General features: G+C 44.7%; 2 protein-coding genes across 2 annotated transcripts; both read left to right on the top strand.

Annotated features, from left to right (window-relative positions):
• Positions 1 to 4,978: 4,978 nt before the first annotated feature.
• LOC106736659 (acidic mammalian chitinase) lies at positions 4,979 to 12,245 on the top strand. The gene is made up of 11 exons (XM_059717081.1): positions 4,979 to 5,074; positions 6,714 to 6,743; positions 7,607 to 7,808; positions 8,310 to 8,366; positions 8,474 to 8,639; positions 9,245 to 9,369; positions 9,861 to 9,984; positions 10,125 to 10,310; positions 10,431 to 10,550; positions 10,650 to 10,791; positions 11,916 to 12,245. Exons 1-11 carry the CDS (start codon positions 5,050 to 5,052, stop codon positions 12,203 to 12,205), a joined length of 1,467 nt encoding a protein of 488 aa, XP_059573064.1. The 5' UTR covers positions 4,979 to 5,049; the 3' UTR covers positions 12,206 to 12,245.
• A 5,547-nt stretch (positions 12,246 to 17,792) lies between these two features.
• Positions 17,793 to 25,383, top strand: CHIA (chitinase acidic). The gene is made up of 11 exons (XM_006278760.3): positions 17,793 to 17,817; positions 18,946 to 18,975; positions 20,096 to 20,297; positions 21,504 to 21,560; positions 21,668 to 21,833; positions 22,418 to 22,542; positions 23,276 to 23,399; positions 23,540 to 23,725; positions 23,869 to 23,988; positions 24,088 to 24,229; positions 25,078 to 25,383. Exons 1-11 carry the CDS (start codon positions 17,793 to 17,795, stop codon positions 25,320 to 25,322), a joined length of 1,422 nt encoding a protein of 473 aa, XP_006278822.1. The 3' UTR covers positions 25,323 to 25,383.
• Positions 25,384 to 25,827: the final 444 nt, after the last annotated feature.

Genomic DNA, 25,827 nt, shown 5'->3' with positions numbered 1-25,827 from the left:
CTGGCATCCTGAGGACCCAAAATCCAGCGTACCATCCAGCTTTAGCGTGCCAGTATGGGTTACAGACAGAACACAGTTCACGAGCAATACAGAAACCTACTTTTAGCTTGGTCTCATAGAACTGGAACCCATAGACAGTGCTTTTTCAGGAAAGGTTTAAATAGTCATAAAAACCTTATTTGCTCTCCTTTTTCATGTTCTTGTGACAAGGTATTTAGTAGATTGTGCCAATTTGATGGCATCTGACAGGGCCACCCTTGAGCGCTTCTGCTATGGCCTTGAACTTGTGACCTCTGGGATATCAACTGTGCAACTTAGCCCCCACCTCATTTGCTAAAATGTTGTAAGGATTCCTGAGATGGATGTGGTAGATTAGTGACAGTGATTTGTGATAGTAATGATCACTGCAAAGCACTGAAGGCTATGAAATACCAAGTGGCTGGCTTGTGGCTGTTATTTTTCTCTGTTTGGCAGCTCCTTTTAAAAACACATGGTCCAAATAAAGGCATGACTGTAGAAAGGCAGGAAGAGAGAGCTACAGGGAATTGCAGGAGCGGTGTCTGCTCTCTAGCCCTGTTGCTCCCAGCTGTGCTACACTGACACTGCAAAGTAGGCAGAAGAAAGGGAGATACAGCTTAGCCCAGGTATGTACCAAAACCAGCTCAGGCCTTGCAAGCTCAGGCCATACTCCTCACAAGACATAAAGGCTTATGGCTTTTGGGAACCCTGTGCCATGTACAGGAGGCTGAACACACAGCTAGCTTGCACCATGACACGATAGTAAGAGCCTATGCTTTGCATTCACTCTTCTTGGGATTACTGCTGTAGCTGTGATCATAATACAGTGCTTTACCAAACACAGTTGTGGATAATTTTTAAAGGGAACATGTGAGTGCTCAAGTTGCTTTAAGAACCACATTCCCTGAGACAGATTCCTCCACAGACTCCCCAAACCATGAAGCCTGGCAGTCGGTGCTCAGAAGAACCCATCACCTGGACCAGGGAAGGCCTTACATCAAGACTGAGGTATAGTCACACAACTGTGTGTTCACCCCAGTTTAGCAGATTAGATGACATATATGTAATTTATAGTCATAGAATCAGGTTGGAAGGGACCTCTGGAGGTGACATCTAGTCCAACCCCCTGCTCAAAGCAGGACCAGCTCCAACTAGATCATCCCAGCCAGGGCTTTGTTGAGCCAGGCCTTAACAACTTCCAAGATGGAAAGTCCACCATGTCTCTAGGAAACCCACTGCAGTGCTTCACCACCCTCCTAGTGACTTTTTTTCCCCCTAATATCCAATCTAAACTGCCTTGCTGCAAATGGTGACCATTGCTCCTTATTCTGTCATCTGCCACCACTGGGAACAGTCCAGCTCCATCTTTTTTGGATCCACCCTGCAGGTAGTTGAAGGCTGCTATTAAATCCCGCTTCATTCTCCTCTTCTACAGACTAAATAACCCTCAGTCTCTCCTCATAAGCCATGTGCCTCAGCCCCTGAACCATTTTTGTTGCCCTTTGCTGGACTCTTTCTAACTTATCCACATCCCTTCTGTAGTGGGGGGGGGGGGGACAAAACTGGACACAGGACTCCAGATGTGGCCTCACCAGTGCTGAATAGAAGGGAATAATTACTTTCCCTAATCTGTTGGCAACGTTCCTACTAATGCAGCCCAGTATGCCATTAGAGTTCTTGGCAACAAGGGCACACTGTTGGCACATGTTCAGCTTATTGTCCGCTGTCACCCCCAAGTCCTTTTCTGCAGAGCTGCTGCCCAGCCAGCCAGCCCCCAACCTCTCCTGGTGCATGGGGTTGTTCTGTCTTAAGTGCAGGACTTTGAACTTGTCATTATTGAATCTCAGCTTGCTAGGAAAGAGGTCAGTTGGATGAAGTTCACTCTCTCTACAGAGCACATGTTATGTATTATGGAAGGTATGGCTGGAAAGATCAAAGGGTCATCCTCAATGTTGTAATGCAGAACTCAGTAGATGCAGGTCCATATGAAACACCCCATGACTGTCTGATCTGAGCATCTCATGGTCACTAATATATTCAGATGAGGCAGATGGGGGACTTTGCACTTGTCCTTGTTGAACCTTGTGAGATTTCTTTTGGCCCAATCCTCCAGTTTGTCTAGGTCACCCTGAATCCTAGCCCTACCCTCCCACATATCTAGTACTCCCCCAGCTTGGTGTCATCCACAGACTTGCTGAGAGTGCAATCCATCCCACCTCCCAGATCGTTAATGAGAATATTGGATAAAACTGTCCCCAGGAGTGACCGCGTGGGGCACTCCACTTGATACCAGCTTCCAATCAGACATTGAGCCATTGATCACTACCCATCCATACTGACAATCCAGCTACAGCTTTCTATCCAAATTATTAAAATTATGCTCATTTTATACCACCTCTCCACTGTACCAAAAGATGTACAGGGGCCCAAGCATAAATGGGACTCTAACACTAAATCTGCCAGGACAGGGGTTGGCAATGTTTTCCTGCGGGGGGCTGGAATGACTCAGTTGGGGTTGGAGATGGGTGGCCAGTAAGACCAGGCTGGTGTCACCACTCCTCCCTGCAGCCCAGCTGCAGCTCAAGGGGGAGAAAGCCCCCTTCCACTGGAGGCCTTGCCATGGACAGAAGCCACAGGCACCAAACTATGGCACAGCACAGGCTCTGCCCCGAATGCCACTGGCTCCACAAGCCAGATCCAAAGGCATCATGGGCTGGTCCTGGCCTGTGGGCTGTGGGTTGCAGACTCCTGTTCTCTCTTCAATAATTCTCTGCTACAAACCTAAAATGCACCAACATCACCTTCAAATGTATATCTTGGCTTTAAATTCTGACCTTCCAGAGCCAGGAAAACAAGGTGCCATGTCCCTATGTAGACTTCAGAGAACTATGCCTTTACTGCTTTGATTGACCTTTACATTTCACGTCATGTAGCTTTCTACAATGTGCTGACTAATCTCAACAACAAGGGCAAGCTGGTCAAAAGCTACCTATAGAAAGCAATAGACCTTATATAGTAAAGATATTAAGGTCATTAAGGTTGGAGTTATCCGAAGTCTTTGGAAAGCTTTTGTTACACTATCACCTGAAGAGCATGTTAGAAACGTATTTCCAGCGATATCTTCTCCCCTTAAAGGTGTGAATATCTTATCTGTTACATAAAATAAATTAAACGGGTCATATAGGTCACAGAAATCTCTTCTTGAAACGACCTAATTATTTTTCCCAAGGATCCCATAAAAATTAAGTCTAGGTGACCTGGTGGTAATTTCCCTTCTTTTTACCAGTTGCTACAAAATACTTCTGAGTACAGTGATGGAGGGTATCTCTGCTGGTTTTCTTTGTTGGTCACATTAATGTGATGTACTCAACATATATTCACAAAGAGTTGTGGTCAGTCGAAGTACACATTTTCTTGGAAAAATCAATTTGTCCTGAACAATTCTGCTCAACTCTACTGGTAATGTATGAGCATGGCAAAAACAAGGACAAACACTTCTTTGAATAGGACATGTTGGGACAATGCTTTAAGTTGGGGTCTGAAAGTCCGAGCTCTTTGCCAGTGTGAATAGACAAGACTCCACAGAAGTCAAGGGACCCACATGTGTCTTATACACTGCACAGTGGGTCATACATAACGTGAGAGATTTAGGTCCCCATATTTTACAAACCAAACCAGCTCCTTACAAAGGAAACACTTTACAGAGAGGCTACCATTGCAGCTGGCATCATAGCCAGGGGCACACACACTGGTTGCCTTGGTCTCATCTTTCCTGAAACACCTGCTTCACCCTCCAAGCTTCATGCAGGAAGCTACAAGCCCTATTTGCGCTGCTCCCAAAACCAGCAGCCTGACTACTGTCTTTTCCCAGCTCTGGCCCTGATTTTCTAGTGTTTTCTCACATTGAATGACTCCTGTGACCTCTCTGACAGCCTTCCAGTGGCCTGTGTGAAATGATTTAGTACGTTATAACCCATTTCTTATTCCCTATCACACAAGTACTATCATGACTGGAGTTAAATGAAACTTCACTGGCTGCTTGGAGGACAGCGGCTAAAGACTGAATAGGTCTTTGTATCTGAATTAGGATGATGAAAAGCCTCCAGTGAGGAAGATATATAATATGTCTCTGAACTGGGTCATGTCTAGGGACTGAGAAAATCTACATCCAGGAAATGCTTGATGTGGGGAGACATGTGGAGGAAGGAATAAAGCCTGAATGTTGCGCTGTCTTCATGGGCTCTCGTTTAGTGCTTGAATACTGCACTGTATCCTCACGCTGTTAATGGACAGCTTGAAGAACATCACTGAACCATACCACTTGTCCAAAAGGACATTCATAGTGTTATCTTTCAATGTCTGTTCCTCTGTTAAGGTTTGCAAAGGAGCTCCCCTGCCTTCAGTGAAGTTATTTTGGATTCCTGTAACCTGAGCAAGAAGAGCATCGGGCTGTAGAACCTGGATCCTCAAAGACGTTTAGGCATTTTATTCTTGATCACTGCCTTTGCTAAGCAAGGTTAATCCTGATCATCCCAATTAACCACATTTCTGTCAGTAGACTTCTTAGAGTTGCTTCCACCTTGATCTAGAGGTAACGGCCTTTACAACGGTGACAAGAAACCTTACGTAAGCATATTATATAATACGCTCTCTGCCACCCTTGTAATGCGGCAAATCACGATGCAAGAACAATAGATACACACATGTAACTTTTAATCTATAATATACTATAATATTTACCACTGTAACCAACATGCCAAGAACAGTGTTACTATAATCTTCCATCCATATCCAACAGTGCCTTCAAAACAGAAAGATTGATAAAGCTATTTTTCTAGATTCAAATTCTTAACTGAGTCCACTGTATCAGCATCTATTTTTCAATATGTTCTTATCTTCATCACATGCTTACCTTCATCAAATACCACAATCTTCCTTTATCTTTCATGATAGAGGAACTGCACACAGTGGAGAGAAACTTGCAGTATAAAAAGCAGCGAGAGGCAGCATTGGATCAGTACACAGGCAAAGATGGCAAAGTTGTTCCTTCTCACAGGTAAGTCCCGCTCTGAAACTTTACTATATTGATTTGTGACTAGTGGTCTTTGAACAGCTGATCTTTCAGTTTGGTGGGCAACCCAAAAAAAATCATTAAACATATATTTTTTTAGGTTGACCTCAAATGAAAAATGCAGTTCCTTATGACAAAATGAAGAACACAGCAAATTTGGGCCGAGTGAAATGTTCTCTTTGACAAAAAATGTCATTTTCATTTAGGCATTTTTGTTACTGTTATTGTTACATGTAGCTCAATTCAGAACTGAAACTTCATATTGGACTGCAAACTTCAAATAAATCTCTTTTTTTTGTCCAAATTTCTGTATCAGTTTCAAAATAGTTTTGCTGTCCCAGAATTTCTTTTTTTTTGATGAATACATTATTTTCAGACACAGAAAAATTCACCTATTCCTTTTGCAATCTCTTTCAAAATTTAAGACAAAAAGGATTGTAATGTCTTTGTAAATAATAGTAAGTAGTTTCAGGAACATGGTTACATGTGGGTTAAATACAGCAGAACACTTTGAAACATTAAGGAAAGCTGTGTTTTATTATTTTTTTTACGCACAAAATATTTGCCTTAAGATAGAGTCTTAAATGCTTTCGCAGTTAATGTTGAATATAATTAATGTATTTTACTCCATTCAGAAATAGCAAAGGAGAGAGAGAGAAAGCATGAAACTCTTGGAGACAAGCGCCCAAACACACACATGCACAGTGAGGGAGGGAGGGAGGGAGAATACAGGAGAGATGATATATGAAGTTGTGCCGCTCACAGCAGGCCTCTGAAAATGCTGGCTTGCTTTCTGAATTGTTCAGGGTTCCCAAGCTTTAAGTGCAAGACTGAATCTGGCTGTTGCAATGCCTTTTGCACAGACAATAAGGCTATGTCTAGACTGCTTTCTTGGTCTAGTAATCCTGGCAGATTGGGTTTGCAACGCACTCTTAATGTGGATGCAGCTGGAACCAGCAAAACTGCGCTTTGCACTGCCACAGACATTACTTGTGCACAACCCAGTCTTGCTGGTTTGCCTGAATCAGCTCTGCTGGACAAGGGTCCTACTTCCTTATATTGTGACAATGGCCATTTGTAACATAGCCATGGCCCAAATTTGCGTTCAGGCCTTGGCCTCGAGTCTAAGAGCAAGATCCACCGATTCTCAGAGCACTTTCCTTGCCAGCTCCACCCCCAGCTTATTGGGGAGATAGTTTAGGTTGAGCTTTGGGCAAAAAGTTACAAATATTCAGATATATAATATCCATTTTCTAGATATTAGAAGGAGGGGGCATGTATTAGCAGTGAGTTAGGGTGTTTACGTAGATGTAGTTTATTACTTTAAATATGAATAAATTAACACAATATTAATCATTCTATTCTTGATAGCTGGGATACCTGCCAAAAAGATTTTATGTTAATTAAGGCAGCAATCTCTGAACTGCTGAATTGTAGATTACTGCAGAGTGATCTGAGCATTCACAAGAAGTCATTAAGTCAAAGACAAGATGACTTCCTCCCCATTACAGTAGTCAAACACTCTTGGCATCAGAGGACAGAGGATGCTGTACCAGCTGCACTGAACCCACTCAAAGGTGGCATGTTTCTAGGAATAACAATCTTATTCTTTTTTCCTTCCTAGGCTTGGTCCTGCTGCTGAATGCACAGATAGGTATGTGCTTTATTCAGATACAAATCTATTTATTCTTGTTCACCCTTGGGAAACGGCAGCTGTAGTAATATATTTGCATTATTTTACTTTATACTTTTATTATCTAAGCACGGTATGTAAAAGATTGCATTACATAGATGGATGGACAGGCAGCTCTAGAAAGGGCTATTGAACAGAATGGTTGGAGATGTTTCCTTTGGTATTTCAAACCAATAATGGAGGATACTAAATAGAGGATAGGTCACTCTAGAGCAGGGGTGGGCAAAATCTGGCCCGCGGGTCAGATGCAACCTGCCAGGCCATTCTATCCAGTCCACGGGGCCCCTAAAAAATTTAGAAAATGAATAGTTATCTGCCCCTAGCTTGCCCTCGACAGCATGCCAAAACTCAGTAAGGGGCCCTCCACCTGAAATAATTGTCCCCCCTGCTCTGGGGATATCCAGTTCAATGCTGTCCCCTCTATAGCATCCTTTTTTTGCCACTGTCAGAGACCAAATACTGGGATAGATTGGTCTGACCTAGCATGGTTATGTTCTTATGACAGACACACCTGATTTAGCCTGTTAGACACTTCTTAGGCCACAAATGTATACCACTGGTCAGTTTAAATCATTGCTCCCAAGATGGTCCATTTTACTTCAGTAAATACATATACAGCCCACCCCACTGGATTTATCTTGGAATACAACAAAATAAGTTGCTGAGGAAATCATATCAGTAAGTATAAGAAAATCATATACTAGGATTTATCAATGCCTCCACTGAATGTAGTTATGGGAACCCCACATCAGGCTTGTAAAGAGATGGGGACTTCATTTTGTTTGGATGTTCATGTCAAACTTCCCTCCTGCTCTTCCCTGCAGGCTCTGCCTATGTGCTTTCATGCTATTTCACCAACTGGGGCCAATATAGACCTAGCCCAGGGAAATACTTCCCAAAGGACATTGACCCATGCCTGTGTACTCACCTGCTCTATGCCTTTGCTGGAATGACCAACAATGAGATTGCAACCATCGAGTGGAATGACGTGACCCTTTACAAATCTTTCAATGACCTGAAAAACCAGTAGGTATCTAGAATAGAGGGGAATCCATTGCCCTGCTTCCAACTACAAGTTAAAAATTAGAAAAACAGCTCTCCTGTACAGACTAATACTACCCACCTACTGATCACTGGAGTTCATCTCTTGTAACAGCTCTCCTGTACCATAATGAGCCAAGGCTAAAGCACTGTGCACAATACAACTCTCTGCCCCTTCCTGCCAAACACAGCTTGCAAGTCTAGAGCAAGAGCTTTCTTCTCCATGAGAAGCAAGAAGGAGCAGACAGTGAAGATGAGAGTACATCAGGTTACCTGCATTGAGTGACTATGCACTTAAAATTACAGCTAGCTTTGCCCTTGTGCCACATAACAAAGGGGAATACAGACCAAGGTGGGTAGTACAGGCACTGCATTTTAAGTGCCGCATGATGGTAATCGTTTGTATCAGTCCATCCAATGAGATGCAAAAGAGGCTCTGGTATATTTATTTTGCTCGGAAACTCATGCTTTACCCTTCTTTTCCAGGAACTCCGAGCTGAAGACTCTCCTGTCCATCGGAGGCTGGAATTTTGGAACAGCACCGTAAGCCCAAACCACCCCCTTCCCCTGGCTGCATCCTCCTATGGCTGCGACTGCAGGAAACAACCAGCAGCCACTTCCCCTGACTCTCGTCTCCCCTGCTGCCCTAGATTCACAGCCATGGTGGCCAGTTCTGCCAACCGCCAGACCTTCATTAACTCCGTTATCAGTTTCCTGCGCGAGTATGAATTTGATGGGCTGGACATTGACTGGGAATACCCTGGCTCCAGAGGCAGCCCTTCTGTGGACAAGGAACTCTTCACCGTGCTGGTCAAGGTAAGGAGGAAACTAAGTATTTGCTGAGGGGTCACCAGTTGGAAGATCACTTGGAATGACCAACTAGATAATGCACAGCAGGCAAGAAATCCTTTGCTGGCTGGATCAGAAATAACCTGGAGTCAAAGAAATCTGCTGATTTCAGATAAGAGACATGTCTCCTTTTCATGCGAGTACCAGCGGGAAAGGTATCGCCTCAATTTCAGGGCAGCATAATTCACTATGTTACAATATATATATATATCCCCAGCCAATATGTATGCTGGCTGGGCCAAAACATGGGATGCTCAACCTAAGATAGCTGAAAGCATTGACCAGCATAATTTTGGGACAGTCTTCAATGAGGAGTCTCATCAGTGGAGGGATAAAAAGCTTCCTCCCATGGGCAATCAAATGACCTGAGTTCCTCCCCACTCCATCTCATCTCCCTGCATGCAGACAGCTTTCTTTTGGTTGGAAAGGTTGTGCAGGTCCTCAAGAATCTGAACTGGAGATAGGGGAAGGGAGTCCGGGCTGCCTGAGCCCCCTCTATTTAGAAAGGTCAGGATGCAGGAGTCTCAGTCTGGGGGTTTCCAACAGCCAAGTGTGTCCTTGCCTTTCCTTAGGAATTGCTGGAAGCCTTCGAGCAAGAAGCCAAGAAAGTTAACAAACCAAGACTCCTGGTCACTGCTGCTGTTGCTGCAGGGCTTTCCAACATCGAGGCTGGCTACCAGATTGCTGAGCTGGGCCAGTGAGTACTCTGCTTTCACATGGTGGTGTCCTCTGCCTTCTAGTAATACTGGGCACTTTTCTCCATGAACAACAAATACCAGGTGCATAGCATCTCCGCAGCATGGGTCCATAGGCCAGAATTCAACCTGGTTTTATAACACTGTCATCTAGTAGAAGGCAAGAGTGCATCTCTGATGCGAGATGGGACAGATCAACCCCTGGTCTTGTCGGTGCACTGTCCCTGTGAAGATCTGTGCTCTACCACCTGGTTGTAGCATTCCTCAGCACTAGAGTTTAAATCTCAGCCCATCGCAGGGGTGTCCAAAGCCCAGAGGAGGACAAAGTTGTTACGCGGGAAGCTTGGTGAGGAAGATGTGCGTGCAGGACTCCAGAAAGCAGGAAGTGGGAGTATGACCTGTATTACCCCATAGAGACAGCACTAAAGGGGCAGTGAGCTGTTCCAAGGGTTAAAAAGAATTGGAGATTGATATTCACACTGCTCCCCAACAGGTACCTTGACTTCTTCCATGTGATGACATATGACTTCCATGGCTCTTGGGATGGATTCACTGGAGAGAACAGCCCTCTCTACAAAGGACCAGCTGACAAAGGCAGCTATGTCTACTTCAATGTGGTAAGTGCATCTTGAGAGCTTGGGGACTCGGACCAATAGAGGCTGCAATGAGGCAGCCCTGAAGACATACAGAGGGGTGAGCTCTGGTGTGTCATTGGACAAATCTCTGCAGAGGTCTGGACTCACCTGTTGTTTTACAGGACTATGCTATGAACTACTGGAAGAGCAATGGTGCCCCCGCTGAGAAGCTCGTTGTTGGATTCCCAACCTACGGCCACACCTTCATGCTGAGAGATGCCTCCGACACCGCCGTTGGCGCCCCAATAAATGGACCTGGGCCTGCTGGACCATACACAAGACAGTCTGGCTTCCTGGCTTACTATGAGGTGTGTGCTCCATCAACAATGAACCGCAAACACCTACAGAGACCTCACAGGAGTTGTAATGGGTTGAAGTTGTGCTTTACATATCACTTCTTAAATCCTCATGCCTTCCCCTTTTCTTAGATCTGCACCTTCCTGAAGAACGGAGCCACCCAGGTTTGGTACACCCCTCAGGATGTGCCCTATGCTTACAAGGGTGATGAGTGGTTGGGCTATGACAACCAGAAGAGCTTTGAGATCAAGGTAAGTCTGGACTCTCTGCAGTAATCTAACCAGAGCTATTTCAGCTCATTTTACAGTACTGTCTGGACTCATGTTGGCTTCTGTCCTGGCACTTAACAGATTGAATGGCTGAAGAAGAGCGGATTTGGAGGTGCTGTGGTTTGGTCCCTTGACCTGGATGACTTCACTGGCACTTTCTGCGGCGAGGGCAAATACCCCTTGATCACCACCCTGAAGACTGGTCTGGGACTGCAGAGCTCTAGTGAGTAGCTCCAGGAATTACAGGATTCACAGCCTCTCCCAAGATCTAGATAAGAAATGAAGGGCAAGAAGAGGTGTATAAATGTTCTTCTCAATCTGATACAGTGGGACCCACGACCACCACATACTCAAGAGTAGTAAATTAAATCAGGGAGCATCCAGAGCTCTTTATTGTAGAGCCCTTCTATCCAGCTTCTCTGTGCACGTGTCAGACGCTTAGGTATAAAGTCAGTCTTTACATGGCATGAGAGAATCACTCCAAAAAACTTTTCATCCTCTGAGACCCAGCTCAGCTCAAATGCAGTTGAGTATCAGGTGACACATTTTTCATTTTTATGAGACATTGTCAAAAATTAAGAACATTTTGTAGTTCAACATGATTAGGATTAGATGGGAGCTCACAGACCTGAGTCAAGGCTGAGACGCCCCAGTTGAACTGTGTGGAGGACACGGGATTGGCACCTAGAACATGGTGCAGGTGAGGACAGAGATGAACTGGCAGAGAAATGCTGGGTTTGAAAGAGCTGAGATTAGCATACAAGGAGTTTGTCCTCCCGCAGAGCTGAGAGGTTATAATAGTGTAATGTGGGTGGGGATTTAGGTTTGGAGTCATTGCAGATCAGCACTGAGACGTAATGCTAAAGAGCACTGAGACTGAATTGAACATCAGAGCATAGATGTTAAAGACTCCCTGTGGAAACCTTAGCTAGAGCCCAGCCAGAGGCAAAGATCTGCCTCTGAATAAGCTTTTGGATGCTTAGGACTTGACACAGGATCCAGATCTGAACACCATAGCCTGGATTCATTATTATGGTGGATCTTCTTACTAAACAGAGAAGAAACTGTCTTGAACGGGGGGGTTGGACTCGATTCCCTTTTGCAGCCCCATCTACCCTATTTATATATGATTCCAAGAATCAGAAACCTACATCAGAACTTATTCAGACCTTATTCAGTACAAATTTAGGAATTAAAATCAGTGGCTTGGTTATCCATGCATGAACGGTAGGTCTGTGGGAAGTTAGGTAGATATCCAGTTAGGCGCACACACGGATAGACCAGCTGTCTTGAACCCAGCACAAACATAGCCCGACTAAAGTTAAACCATGTCTCCTTTTCTTTCAGCCTGCAAGCCCCCAGCTCAGCCCCTTCCTCCGGTCACCAAGCCTCCCAGTACTAGTGCCAGCGGCAGTGGCAGCGGTAGTGGCAGTGGCAGTGGCAGCGGCAGCTCTGGTGGAAGCCCAGGCAGCGGCTCTGGAGGCAGTGGCTTCTGTGCCGGCAAAGCCAGTGGCCTCTACCCAGACCCCACCAACAAGAACAGCTTCTACAACTGCGTGAATGGGGAAACCTACCAAGAGAACTGCAGCTCCGGTCTTGTCTTTGATACCAGCTGCTCCTGCTGCAACTGGGCGTGAACAGAGCAGGGATAAAAAAAAGTAACCGGTCCAATCTGACTGAGATTAGAGTAAATAGAAAATAAAATAAAGCATTCAGCAAAATCAGCAGCTGTTTACCTTGTGGTCTTCTTATTCACCTGGGTTTCATTGCTCCCTTCTGCCACAGTGCTGTGTGCTTTGGTGGAGGTTACACTTGGAAAAGGGTAGACCTGGATTTAACCACTGAACATCAGTAGCTTCAGGCCTGAGGGGGATTTGGATTCCACATCCTAATTCAAGAGTGAGAGTTCCCAAGAGACCTGGAACCTAAACCCAAGCTCAATTAAGTATTACTAGGCAATTTGGGGATATTGTCAATTTAGTGACTAATCCCACTGGCTTCCCTGTCCCTGAGCACAGCATAACGGGCTTAAAAGTCTGTGGTGGTCCCTGGATGTGTGGCCACTCCTTTTCCAGGAGCGAACCTTTTCCAGTCCCCAGAGTGCAGCTCTTTCCAGTCACCAGCATGTGCGTCCATGTCTCTTGGGGATGAGCCCCACTGTTTAGTCATTTTCTAGTTGGGTCTCTATGACCCACCCCTTGCCAGCAGCACAACTACTGACCTATGCAGACTTCTCTTTGGGAGCCTGTGAACAATAGCAGTATGCAGCGATACAGAAGCAGTGTCTTTACAATGATGAATGATTGTCAGCAGGAGCACCACAGTCCAAGGAGTTGATTTTAAACAGCACTACTATGTCCCAAGTAATAGCACTGAGGAATAGCCTCCTCATAGATATTATCCTAACTATGGTGCTTGCTGGGTACATATATACAGAAACTGAAGTTCTAGTGTCTGGGAAACTTTTCAGGGCCAACAGAGGTCATTTTGTGACTTAAGCAACTAAACTGTACCTAAGTCATACCTGGGACTTTCTGGCCCTAAGTGACATGTCTGATATTTCATAGCAATCCACAGTACAGCAGGGGACAGAACCTGGGTCTCTTAAGACTCAGGCTATCCTCCTAACCCAGCTGGCAATAAATCACCGTGTTCTCCTGCTGGTATGCTGTAATATGGCAAGACATCACAGTCTTGATACGAACAACACTGATACATGTGACAGTGGAGCCCAGAGAAACTAAACTCAGTTTTCTTGCTCCAAAGAACTCCAGGGGAAACCCTGTCTTTGATTTTGCATTACATGGGTTTCCTACCAGAGCTAAGGTTGCAGGTGGTCTTGAAAACTGAAAGCAAATCTCAGATCAATTTGAAAAGGGTATTTCTTTTTAATGGTGTCTTGTGACAGTCAGGCCCAGGCTCCCCCAAGGTTTGATAATCCTGTGGGGGGACCATTTGGCTCTTGTCCTAGGAGTTCCTCTTCGCTCTAGGCTTCATTAGAAAAGCATCATCCAATCTCAGTATATGCACATGGCTATGGCAACTCATCTCTCTACCAGCTGGAAGATGTTGGTATTGGGAGAGTTAATTGATGGGGGAACAAATGAACCCGGGCAAGTCACCAGCTGATTTTGCTTTATTACTTATAGACCACCATGTGGTACAGCCTTAGCTAAGTATGAGTGGTCATAACCCCGTTGACTTCAGTGGAGATACACAGATTCATTCCACTTGAAGGATTCGGCTGAGGAACATGCTCTTAGCTCTTGCCTTGAAGAGCTTACAAACCAACAGAGACAGGACCCACAAAATTCAGGTCCAGAGCTCAATTTCAAGTGTTTTTTTAATGAGATAACAAGTTTAGTTGGTAAGTTTATACTGTTGATGCTAAACCTTTAAGATCTGTGTAAAGCAGTAATATTGGTACCATGTGACATTTTGATTAAGAAACTGGAATGATAGAAAATCACTCCATCATGCATCAATTGGATTTAAAGCCACTTAGTCTCAGCAAGAGAAATCATCATGGAGTGGCTAAGTCTGTAGCGGGGTCCCACAGTAATTGGTTCATCCAGGGCTGAATTAATGCATAGGCAAACAGGGTACATGCCCAGGGCCCTAAGTGACAAAGTTGTGCATATTTTACATATTATAATTATTGAGTGGAAAAAAAAAGTAATATAAAGATTTCATCTTCACCTGGGGGCCCACGAGTTTGCCTAGGGCCCACTAAAGTGTTAATCCGGCCCTGGGTTCGGCTACTTACTATTTGAATCAAGGGCCTGGAAGAAAGTATAAAACTCTTATAGGTAAAGTTTGTAGACAACACAAAAACTGGAGAGCAGTAACAAGCAAGACAGACCACTGATGTAGACTGCTTGATGAGCTGGGCAAGCAAGCAGTATGTTTCCCAGTGTAACGTGTCCAGAAACAAAGAGTGCAGGCCAGATGTCCTGGGGGAGGGATTACCCCAAGAAGCAGCATGCTGAAAAAGACTTGGGGGTGACAGCAGATGAGCAGCTGGACAGTAAGGCTGTGCAAAACAGAAGCATTCTGTTTCGACCAGCGTTTCGACATTTTGACAGGAAAGTGTTTCGTTTTGACTTGTGTTTCAAGTTGAAATGGCTGTTCCATTTCGTTCCGTCAAAACATTTTGCCGTTTCGACCCTGTTTCGACGTTTCGCCCATAGGATATAATGGGGAAGGTCAAGACAGGTTAAAACTTTGTAGTTTCTGGCCTGATTTGGACAAAACTTGCAGAAATGTTAGCCCCTTCTGCGGGCATAAAGTGCGCCAAGTGTCAAGAAGATAGATGAAGGGAGTTAGAAGTTTCAAGAAGATATATGAAACTATGAAACTATGAGTTCAGAGAAACTGCGCCCCAAAATCCTGGAAGCAAATCTTTTGTCACATGTATGTGTTCAGCCACAGTAGGGTCAAAACTGCAGGGGTGGTGGCCCCTGCTGAGGCCACAAAGCCTGCCAAGTTTCAAGGTGATAGGTGCAGGGGCTTGGGGAGAACTGCACGTCAAGCTGTGACAGGCAAAACTCGTGACACAGCTAACAGTGTGCGTGTTAAGGTGCAACGGGCTGAAAACTGCAGGGGTGGTGGCCCCTGCTCAGGCCACAAAGCCTGCCAGTTCCCCCTGAACCCCTCTACTGATCTTCTTGAAACTTGGCCTGCTTTATGCCCTCAGAAGGGGTTACCATTTCTGCAAGTTTTATCCAAATATGGCCAGAAATGACAAAGTCATAGACTGTTTTTGACCTTCCCCATTATAACCTACGGGTGAAAAGGGGAAACATTTGGACTTGCCTCGTTTTGTTTTGAGGCTGTTTCGACCATATCTTGTTTCATTTCAATGTTGCTGTTTCAACCTCAAAACAGGTTGAAACAGCAAAACTGGTGGTGAAATCTTGCACAGCCCTACTGGACAGGAATTCCCTATGTCGCGTCATTTCCAAAACAGGTGATATTAGTGTCTCCTTCTTGGATGGGGCAGCAGAGATCTTCATTTGGATCTGGAAATTCAACCACTGGCTCATTGGTGCTCTGCACTAGTGAACCCCATTATGGGGGCCAACCCTACTCATTTCTAATCCTTTTTATAGCAGGAGCAATAGCACGCAGACTGGCTACCTTGACTCCTCCACTGCAGTCTTCTCAACAACAACATGAAAGTACCTCTATGAAACAACTAAGGTCATTAAGGCTGAGATTTTTCCAATGTCCTTTGCACTGCTTTTGTTATCATATCACCCGAGGAACATGATGGAAATTTTTTTCCAGAGAGCTCTGCTTTCTTTAATGCTCTGCCATATCTCATCCACTATATAAAAATAATTCCAGAGGATCACCTAGGTCATATTAATCTACTCTCGAGTGGTATGAGATACAAGCTACTTTGAAATGACCTTGGTATTTGCTCCTCAGGGCCTCATGGACATAGTCTAGGTTACCTGGTGGTAATTCTTCTTCCTTTCCTTCTAACAGAAACTATAAAATGTTTCTTGCCATAGAGCTTCAGTGTTTCCAGACTATATTTTTCCACCATCATTTTCACAAATATAAGTAAATATGTCCAATTAGAGCTCTGCAAATAATCCATGCTTCACGGCAACCAAAAAGAAAAACTGGAATTTTCCCACTGAAACAAAAAGCCGAAGAACAAAATTCGCTCTCCAATTAAGCTTTTCATTTTCAACACTTTCTAACCATATTTATAGCACACTTAGACACATTTTCATTTAAAAAAAACCCACATTCTTACAACATAAAACATCCGCACCATTGTGAAACGCATCAACATGAAATATTAAAAACATTTCCAGGGGATTTTTTCAGGTTTTCTTAGACACAACAAGCTGACCAGTTCTACCTGGATTCACCTGGTGTTCAGTCATTCAAAATGAGCATTTTTCAGGGACAGTTTCACATGAAAAATGCACTCTGGCTGCTTGGAACAGCAAGACCAAGGATCGAGTGCTGCAGTTTCTGCTATGAGGTGACTTTATCCTGTCTAGCAGCAGGCTGCAGTGTGTAGGGACCTAGAGAGCACTACATTCAGCACACGTGTGATGAGGAAGGAGAATATGTGTAGCATCATCATGATGTTTCTTTCTCGTTAGTGCCTTCCCTGAATGCTCCCCTCTCATTGCTAGTAGCTTGCTTTCAAAAATAACACTGAACCGTGTCGGCAGAATGGCATACCATTCACTTCTACTTTGCCCTGCCACATCCAAAGCAGGCTCAGGAACATATTTATTTCAAAACAAGACTTTCTAGCATATTTAGCCTAAAGACAAACCCTAGGTCTGGATAGCAAGGGCCTCATTCATCTAGGCTTTCCACCAGTTTGGCAGGAAGGTGGCTCCCTTGATTTCATTGAAGTTATTCTGGCCTTGCGCAGTCCAACTGAGCAGAGGAAGAGACCCCAAGTCTTGGATCTTCAAATGCTCTAAGCCACTTCACTCTTCACGACGGCCTTCACTGAGCTGGAATAACATTTAATGGCTGTGATTACTGAAAGCAAATCTCAGATCAACTTAAAAAGGTCTTTTTTACTGTTGTCTTGTGACAGTCAAGCCCAGGCTCCTCCAAGGTTTGATGATCCTGTGGGAGGACCGTTTGCTCTTGTCCCGCGAGTCCTTCTTAGTTCTAGGCTTCATTAGAAAAGCATCATCCAATTCCAGGATATGCACATGGCTATGGCAACTCATTTCTCTACCACCTGATTAGCCGAAGTCCTGCCAGTAACACTCCTATCCAGGTTTCCTCCTCGAATCATAACAACCTCCCTTCACAAAGGTGACCAAATCCTTGTCGAAGCCCATTACATAATGCATTTGCCACCACTGTACACATAGCATCACAATGAGCAGTTTATATAGCAAACACATACATTACTCTGCAATCTATAACATAACACTAAACCTATCAGCAGAACCAACTTTCCAAATGACACTATCGTTACAACCCATTTCTACCTGCGGCCCAGCTACACCTTAAGATAGAAAGATTGATAACACTGTTTTCTTTGACCTGGGTTTGTAAGCAGGTCCATTGTACCTGCATGTAGTTTTTAGTGTGTTATATGACGCTTATCTTCATCAAATACTGCAATCTTCACATGTCCTTTGTGATATGGAAAAAAACACGCAAGCAAGGGAAGCATAAGGTATAAAAATCAGAAAGAGGCAGCACTGGATCAGCACACGGGCAAAGATGGCGAAGCTGATCCTTCTCACTGGTAAGTTCAGCTCTGCAACTTTCTTATACTGGTTTCTGAGCAGTGCTATGTGGAAAATGGATTTTTTTTAGCTTAGAGGCCAAAGCCAAAAATAGCTAAACAAAAATTATTTTGGGGTGACTTGAAATAAAAAAATTGTTTTTGGTTTATCTCACCAAAATATTTCATTTTGTTTTCAGGCGTTTGTGATTTAAAACTTGTTTGATTTCAAAGTAGAAGATCAGTTTGAAAAGACAATTTGAAAAACGTTACATTTTGAAATCCTTGGATTTTTTATTATTTTTCAAGGATGGCGCTATGCCAAATGGCATGCAAATTCACACACCCTTTTTACTGCCCCAGAACTTCATTTTTTTTACTACTACTTTAAACCATCTAATCTTAGTATAACTTCTTCAAAATGTCTTAGCTTTCGTTTTCACAGACATTAGGGCTGGAAGGGACCTCGGGAGATCATCGAGTCCAGCCCCCTGCCCCAAGGGCAGGAAGTCAGCTGGGGTCAAAGGATCCCAGCAAGTATGCATGTAAAGAGTTACTCTAGCTTCTTTTCTACCTTGGAGAACTCAGAACAGCAGCAGAGTCTCCCAATGCCTGAAGAAGGGCGTTTGTGCTAGAAAACTTGCAAAGAACATTTTTCCAGCTATTTAGTTGGTCTAATGAAAGATATCACATCTACCCAAAGAACCTTGCCTGCCTAGGTCCTTAGACCAACACGGCTACAACCAACACCCCTGCTACGTCTTTTATTCATTAATCGGCAGACATTTAGAAGGAGTGGTTAGCATATTATTATTAGAGGGCGAGGAGCCTTATATAAACTTCCTTGATTATGGTAAATCTAAAAAAAACCCAGACAAAATAAGAATTATTGTTTTTGAAGACAGGGATATTGGCCCCAAGAATCCTATTATCATTAAAGTAGCAGTCTCAGTGCGTGTCCAGCGATTGCTAAATTGTAAAATACAGTAGCAGGACATGATGACACAAAAGCTGCATTTCCCATAAAAAGAATCAATACGCTCGCTACCATGGTATCCCACCGTGCCTGAGATATTGTGTGAGTTGGCATCACTAGAGAGTTGCATGTTTCCAGGTTTAATATTCTAATTATTCTCTTTCTCTCTAAAGGTTTGGTGTTCCTGTTGAATGCACAAATAGGTATGTGCTCCTATTCACATACAAATCTCATTTTATAATAATATTTTAGTTCATTCTTTTAGAGAACTTATAATAGGATTACATAGACAGAAGCATAGACAGACAGACCTTTCTAAAGGCAAATATTTTTCAATTGACTCCATGCTATTTTTAGAGGTAAAGTATTTCTGGTATGCAAAATTGGTACTAAAACCCCAGACAAGTCATATGCTTTTTATAAGGCACTAGAGTACTGAATATTTTCCTCCTAAGGAAGTTCAAGATAAAGTAATCCAAGAAGTGAGTATCACGACAAACTAGAAAGGGCTTTTAAAAATCTCTGATGGCTTCAGTCATTTCTGTATTGTATTGCAGAACCGACACAAGTAATCTACCATTTGGAAAAAAATATAGACTGCATTTTCTGACTCTCAGACATGCGGTAGAGCTGAACAAATTGTAAAGCACGAGTCTTAGTTTATGCAATAGGTGTCTCAAGTCAAATGTTTAATAAAGTAAAAAAGTAGAAGAAAAATTAAATAAAACATTTCCTTGGATCGCCAACTCACTAGGTGCATCTACACGTGACGCTACGTCACCGTAACAACACGCTATGGCAACGTAGTGTCTGCGGGCAAAAACCGTGATGCCGCAGCTATCTTGCCATAGCAATGCGCTCTGTATAGTGCATTGTTACAGCAATGAGGTGGCTAAAAGTCACCGTCCGCTGGTGGCACGGTGCAGTACGGGCAGTTCCTGCACCATCTTTTAGTACTTCCAAAAGGTTTCTAAATGATGGTGCAATAACAACAGTGTCCTAGGGCACATGTAGATGTGCCCATAATGGATGAAACATCCATGTTAAACTATTGGGGATTTCTTGGAACATAAAGAAATGTTGCACCGGTCAGGTAGTACCAGCTCCTCTAAACCATGTCCATATTAGTTTAATGAATTTGTCATGCAACCCAGGTCATGAGTCCAAAAAAACAGGACCGTGAAAATCAAGTGCTTGGGTCCAACTGGTATTTATTCCCTCTTGAGTAAAGGTAGGGGAATGCACACCAGGTTTTTAAAGAGATGGAGGCTATTATTTTATTTGGATTTTCACATCAAACTTCCCTCCCGCTCTTCCCTGCAGGCTCTGCCTATGTGCTTTCATGCTATTTCTCCAACTGGGGCCAATACAGACAAGGCCCAGGGAAATACCTCCCAAAGGACATTGACCCATGCCTGTGTACTCACCTGCTCTATGCCTTTGCTGGAATGACCAACAATGAGATCACAACCATCGAGTGGAACGACGTGACCCTTTACCAATCCTTCAATGGCCTGAAAAACCAGTAGGTATCTAAAGTAAAAGGGAATCCAATATCCTGCTTCTTACAAGTTATTAAGTCACAAAATAAACAGCTCTCCTGTACATAGCAATACTATCTACCATGGGAGCTGTCTCCATCAGGAGGTTGGAGAGAGAGGCAGAAAAGAAGAGAGTACATCAGGGCACCGGTACTGATCCACCATGCACTCAAGTGAGCTAGTCTTGCCTTGTCCCTCATGCCAACATAACCAGGGAAGAGTCTAAAGAGGGTAGTAAGTCATGTTTTTAAGGGCAGCACAAGAGTAGTCATTTATGTTGGTCTATCCAATGAGATGCAAAAGAAGCTGATACATCTTCAAGAGGAGACTAGACAGTCACCTTGCTGGGGTCACCTGCCCCCCAGTTATCTTTCCTGCTTGGTGCAGGGGGCTGGACCCGATGATCTTCCGAGGTCCCTTCCAGCCTTACAATCTATGAATCTATTAACTCTGAAACCCATGTGTGATGGGACCCCAAGTCATCCAATGCCATGAAGGTACAAACTCCATGTAAGTGAGATACCCAGTTACAGGACACTAAATATAGGAATAAAATAAACCCACACTTTAATAGTTAGAGAAAACACAGAAACGGAACTGGGAAAGACAGAATATAATATAAAGATATAAAACATGCTATCGCCTAGCACTTTTCACTCTCACCCCTGGCTAGGGCTTACTTTACAGCCCACAGGTAGTTCCAGTGGCAGGCAACAGTCCTCACCATCTCTGCAGTGAGCTCCTCCTCTTCCCCAGAGGTCTCGGCTTCTTTGCTTCCCCCAGCAGGTTACCTCTGCCCCGCTGCTCTGGGCTTCTCTGCTGCAGTCCCCATGTGGCAGACTCTCTGTCTCCACTCTTGGGGCTTCACGCTGGCAGGCTCCCCTGGATCCAGCAGCCTGGCAGGCACTCACGCACGCAGGCACACATGGGCACGTGCATCCTTCAGTTCTGTGGCATACACCTCCTTCCAACTCCACCCCCCCCAACTCTAGAAAGAGCCGGAGGTCTCAGGACCATGCCAAGAAAATAGTGCAATTATCCAGGCTACACTCAACCCCTCTGCAATTCAGCCCTTAATGCTTTTCCTGCCAGAAAAAAAACCTATCCAAAGAAAACCTTTCAATTTGTAACATCCAAACAAACTATACAATCATATAAATGTCACACCGTGCTTTATCCTTCCTTTCTAGGAACTCCAACCTGAAGACTCTCCTGTCCATCGGAGGCTGGAATTTTGGAACAGCAAAGTAAGTCCAAACCATCCCCTTCCCCTGGCTGCATCCTCCTATGGCTGCGACTGCAGGAAACAACCAGCAGCCACTTCCCCTGACTCTCGTCTCCCCTGCTGCCCTAGATTCACAGCCATGGTGGCCAGTTCTGCCAACCGCCAGACCTTCATTAACTCCGCTATCAAATTCCTGCGCCAGTATGGTTTTGACGGGCTGGACATTGACTGGGAATACCCTGGCGCCAGAGGCAGCCCAGCTCAGGACAAGCAACTCTTCACCGTGCTGATTAAGGTACTGAGGAAACTAGATGTTTGCTGAGGGATTGCTACTAGCTGGACAATCATCGGGAATGACCAACTAGATAATGCACAGCAGGCACGAAACCCGTTGCTGGCTAGATCAGAAATAATCTGGAGTCAAAGAAATCTGCTGATTTCAGATAAGAGACGTCTCCTTTTCATGCGAGTACCAGCGGGAAAGGTATTGCTTTAAGTTCAGGGCAGCATAATTCACTGTGATACAATATATATATCCCCAGCCAATATGTATGCTGGCTGGGCCAAAATATGGGATGCTCAACCTAAGACAGCTGAAAGCATTGACCAGCATAATTTTGGGACAGTCTTCAATGAAGAGCCTCCTTCAGTGGAGGGATAAAAACCTTCCTCCCGTGGGCAGTCAAATGTCCTGAGTTCCTCCCCACTCCATCTCATCTCCCTGCATGCAGACAGCTTTCTTTTGGTTGGAAAGGTTGTGCAGGTCCTCAAGAATGTGAATTGGAGATAGGGGAAGGGAGTCCAGGTCGTCTGAGTCAGAGTGCGGGAGTCTCAGTCTGGGGGTTTCCAACAGCTAAGTGTTTCCTTGCCTTTCCTTAGGAAATACTGGAAGCCTTCGAGCAGGAAGCCAAGCAAGTTAACAAACCAAGACTCCTGATCACTGCTGCTGTTGCTGGAGGGCTTTCCAACATTCAGGGTGGCTACCAGATTGCTGAGCTGGGCCAGTGAGTACTGTGCTTTCCCATGGTGTGCTTTTAGAAAAGCTGGCCACTTCTCATCCCTAGTAGCAAACCCAAAGCATAGCAGTACCTTACCACAGGTATGCAGGCCAGAATTCAACCTGTTTTTATAGGGGGTGTAGCCGTGTTGGTCTAAGGACATAGGCAGACAAGGTTCCTTGGGTGAATTTGATATCTTTTATTAGACCAACCCAAATGGTTGGAGAATAGTTATTAAGCAAGCTTTCGGGTTCAAAAACCCTTCGTCAGGCTAAGGAAGCTTCAGCAGTTGGTGTGTGCTCTTCCTGTCGACGTTGAGTTTGGCTTCTTTCTTTTTCATAAGCATTGTGACTAGTAGGAGGCAGAATTCTGCTTGGTGTGTGATAGGCACAGTCTAGTTCAAAAAATAAATGAATTATAAGGGAGACACCAACACAAGGATCTCCATCCAGACACTGGAAATCATTGGGTTGTCTACAGTCTTGTCTATGCGCTTCGTCTGAAGGGTTAGATACTTGATCCATGCATTACCACCTGGCTTTAAGCATTCCTCAGGACTCAGATTTCAATCTCAGTCTATCACTGGCATGTACAAGACCCAAAGAGGGGCACCAATGTCATGCAAAAGAGATGGTGAAGAAGCCATGCATGCAGGAAGTGGGAACATGACCTGCATCACCCCAAGGAGCCAGAGGTTCAAAATGCACTGTGGATGGACGTTCACACTGCTCCCCCACAGGTACCTTGACTACTTCCATGTGATGACATATGACTTCCATGGCTCTTGGGAAGGATACACTGGAGAGAACAGCCCTCTCTACCGAGGACCTGCTGACCAAGGCAGCTACATCTACTACAATGTGGTAAGTGCATCTTGAGACCTTGGGGACAGAGACCAGTAAAGTCTACAACGAAGAAAGCTTGGAGAAATGCACAGTGGTGAGCACTGATGTTTCAGCTGACAAATCTCTGGGGAGGCCTTGATTCACCTGTTGTTTTCCAGGAGTCTGCTATGAATTACTGGAAGAGCAATGGTGCGCCCGCTGAGAAGCTCGTTGTTGGATTCCCAGCCTACGGACACACCTACCTCCTGAGCAACCCCTCCAACACTGCCGTTGGTGCTCCGACATCAGGACCTGGGCCTGCTGGACCGTACACAAAGCAAACCGGCTTCCTGGCTTACTATGAGGTGTGTGCTCCACCAGATCACACAGGCATTGACCACGGTTCTAACATGAGAGCTGCTGAGTAAATCAAAGCAACTGTAATGGTTGGAAGGTGCTGGACTTTACAAGGCATTTCTTAAAACATCACGTCTTCTCCTTTTCTTAGATCTGCACCTTCCTGAAGAACGGAGCCACCCAGGCTTGGGACACCCCTCAGGATGTGCCCTACGCTTACAGCGGCAATGAGTGGCTGGGCTATGACAACCAGAAGAGCTTTCAGATCAAGGTAAGTCTTGACTCTTCACAGCAAACTAACCAGAGATATTTCAGCTCATTTTACAGTACTGTCTAGACTGACGTTGGCTTCTGTCCTGGCACCTAACAGGTTGATTGGTTGAAGAAGAACAACTTTGGAGGCGCTATGGTTTGGACCCTCGACCTGGATGACTTTACTGGCAGTTTCTGTGGCCAGGGCAAATACCCCTTGATCACCACCCTGAAGAACAGCCTGGGGCTGCAGAGCTCTGGTGAGTATTAGAAAATTCACCACATTTCCCAAGACCTAGATGATAAAGAGAAAGTGAGAAGAAGTGTATAAATGTTGTTTCCAACCTGATGCAGTGCACCTATAATAGCCACACTGTCAGGAGTAACAAGATAGAGACAAGAGACTATCTAGGGCTCTGGCAGAGCCAGGTGGAAAATGTAGGTTTATGAAAACAGGAATTGTCACAGGTCAGGGGCAGGGCACATTGGTAAAGGATTGTCATGCACCTTGAGAGCAGCACAGCGAAGTGGCATTATTAGAATTACACGAGATCCTAGGACTGGAAATGAAGTGGCTGCTGGTGATCTGGCCTCAGGTGTAGTTGTGTAGGACTTTGAGAGTCCAGATGCATCGCTGGTAAAAAAAAATCTCTGTAAAAGCCACTGGAGATTGACCCGAACAAAGATCTGTTCTCCGGATAAATGTTGGGAAGAGTCTGGATCATGAACATAAGTCTGCATCTACATCCGAATGCCATAGCCTGTGTGTTCCTCTTTATACTGGATGACCAGGAACCAGAATCTGAGTTTAGCCCAACTTTGAGGAGCATGAAATCAGGAGCTGAAATTCAGGACTTGGATCTCAATCTGTGCACAAATAGTTGGTACTGTGGTTGCCGAGGGGTGGGAGCGGGGGGTATTTAGAGACAAGCAGAGGGTGTATAGGATGGTTTGGATAGGGATGATCCTGCCTTAGGCAGGGGATTGGACTAGATGACCTATGGAGGTCCCTTCCAGTCCTGGTTCCCTATGGTTTTATGATCATCCCAAACCAAGAACAATAAAGAGTGAACCGAGGACTCCTGAACATTATCTGCTTTTATTTCAGGCTGCTCAGCCCCTGCTCAGCCCCTTCCTCCAGTCACTCAGGCCCCCAGCAGCGGAAGTGGCAGCGGCAGTGGCAGCGGGAGCTCTGGTGGCAGTGGCTTCTGCACTGGCAGGGCTAATGGCCTTTACCCAGACCAAAGTGACCAGAACAGCTTCTACCAGTGCTTGAATGGGCAAACCTATCTCCAGCATTGCCAGGCCGGTCTTGTCTTTGATGCCAGCTGCTCCTGCTGCACCTGGGCATGAGTGGATCAGGATTGCGAAATAACTAATTAACTGTTCTAATCCGATTGAGATTATAGCAAGTAGTAAGGATGAAATAAAATAATCTGCATAATCAATAACTGTGCACACTGTGGTTTGTTAACTCATCTGGGATTTCTTTGGGCTCCAGGGGCAGTGACTGGCATCAAGTTCTGTGTATTCCCCCACTATCCCATTTATAATTTGAACCAGCAAACCCCACTTACAGCCCTTACCCATAGCCTATTCCTCATCCCATGGTAGCCAGTCCTTGAAGTCAACTGACTTCAGACTAACATTGCTAACTACATCAGTCACTGAAGTCAGTCACAACTACCCTTTGACTTCAAGGAGAATTGTGAATAAAGCAGATCATCAGCCAAGTTATTGAGTTCAGGATAATCTCTGGTTTCCCTTGTATCAACCGTCGCACTCTAATGATGATATCTGCTCTATACATTCTCTCTAGTAGGAGTCAACAGATCAATCCATTAATAAATCACTCAAA

This window comes from Alligator mississippiensis, chromosome 14 (genome assembly GCF_030867095.1).
Source record: "Alligator mississippiensis isolate rAllMis1 chromosome 14, rAllMis1, whole genome shotgun sequence".
Lineage (NCBI taxonomy): Eukaryota > Metazoa > Chordata > Crocodylia > Alligatoridae > Alligator > Alligator mississippiensis.
The sequence above is the reverse complement of the archived record's forward strand: the minus strand, read 5'-3'. Positions and strand labels throughout refer to the sequence as shown.

Bases quoted from the DNA above. Each gene is read 5' to 3' on its own strand.
- LOC106736659 (XM_059717081.1), top strand. From the start codon at position 5,050: ATGGCAAAGTTGTTCCTTCTCACAG. The intron at 9,985-10,124 runs GTAAGTGCATCT...GTTGTTTTACAG, and splicing joins GCTATGTCTACTTCAATGTG to GACTATGCTATGAACTACTG. The intron at 10,792-11,915 runs GTGAGTAGCTCC...CTTTTCTTTCAG, and splicing joins TCTGGGACTGCAGAGCTCTA to CCTGCAAGCCCCCAGCTCAG.
- CHIA (XM_006278760.3), top strand. From the start codon at position 17,793: ATGGCGAAGCTGATCCTTCTCACTG. The intron at 20,298-21,503 runs GTAGGTATCTAA...CTTCCTTTCTAG, and splicing joins TTCAATGGCCTGAAAAACCA to GAACTCCAACCTGAAGACTC. The intron at 23,989-24,087 runs GTAAGTCTTGAC...GGCACCTAACAG, and splicing joins AGAAGAGCTTTCAGATCAAG to GTTGATTGGTTGAAGAAGAA.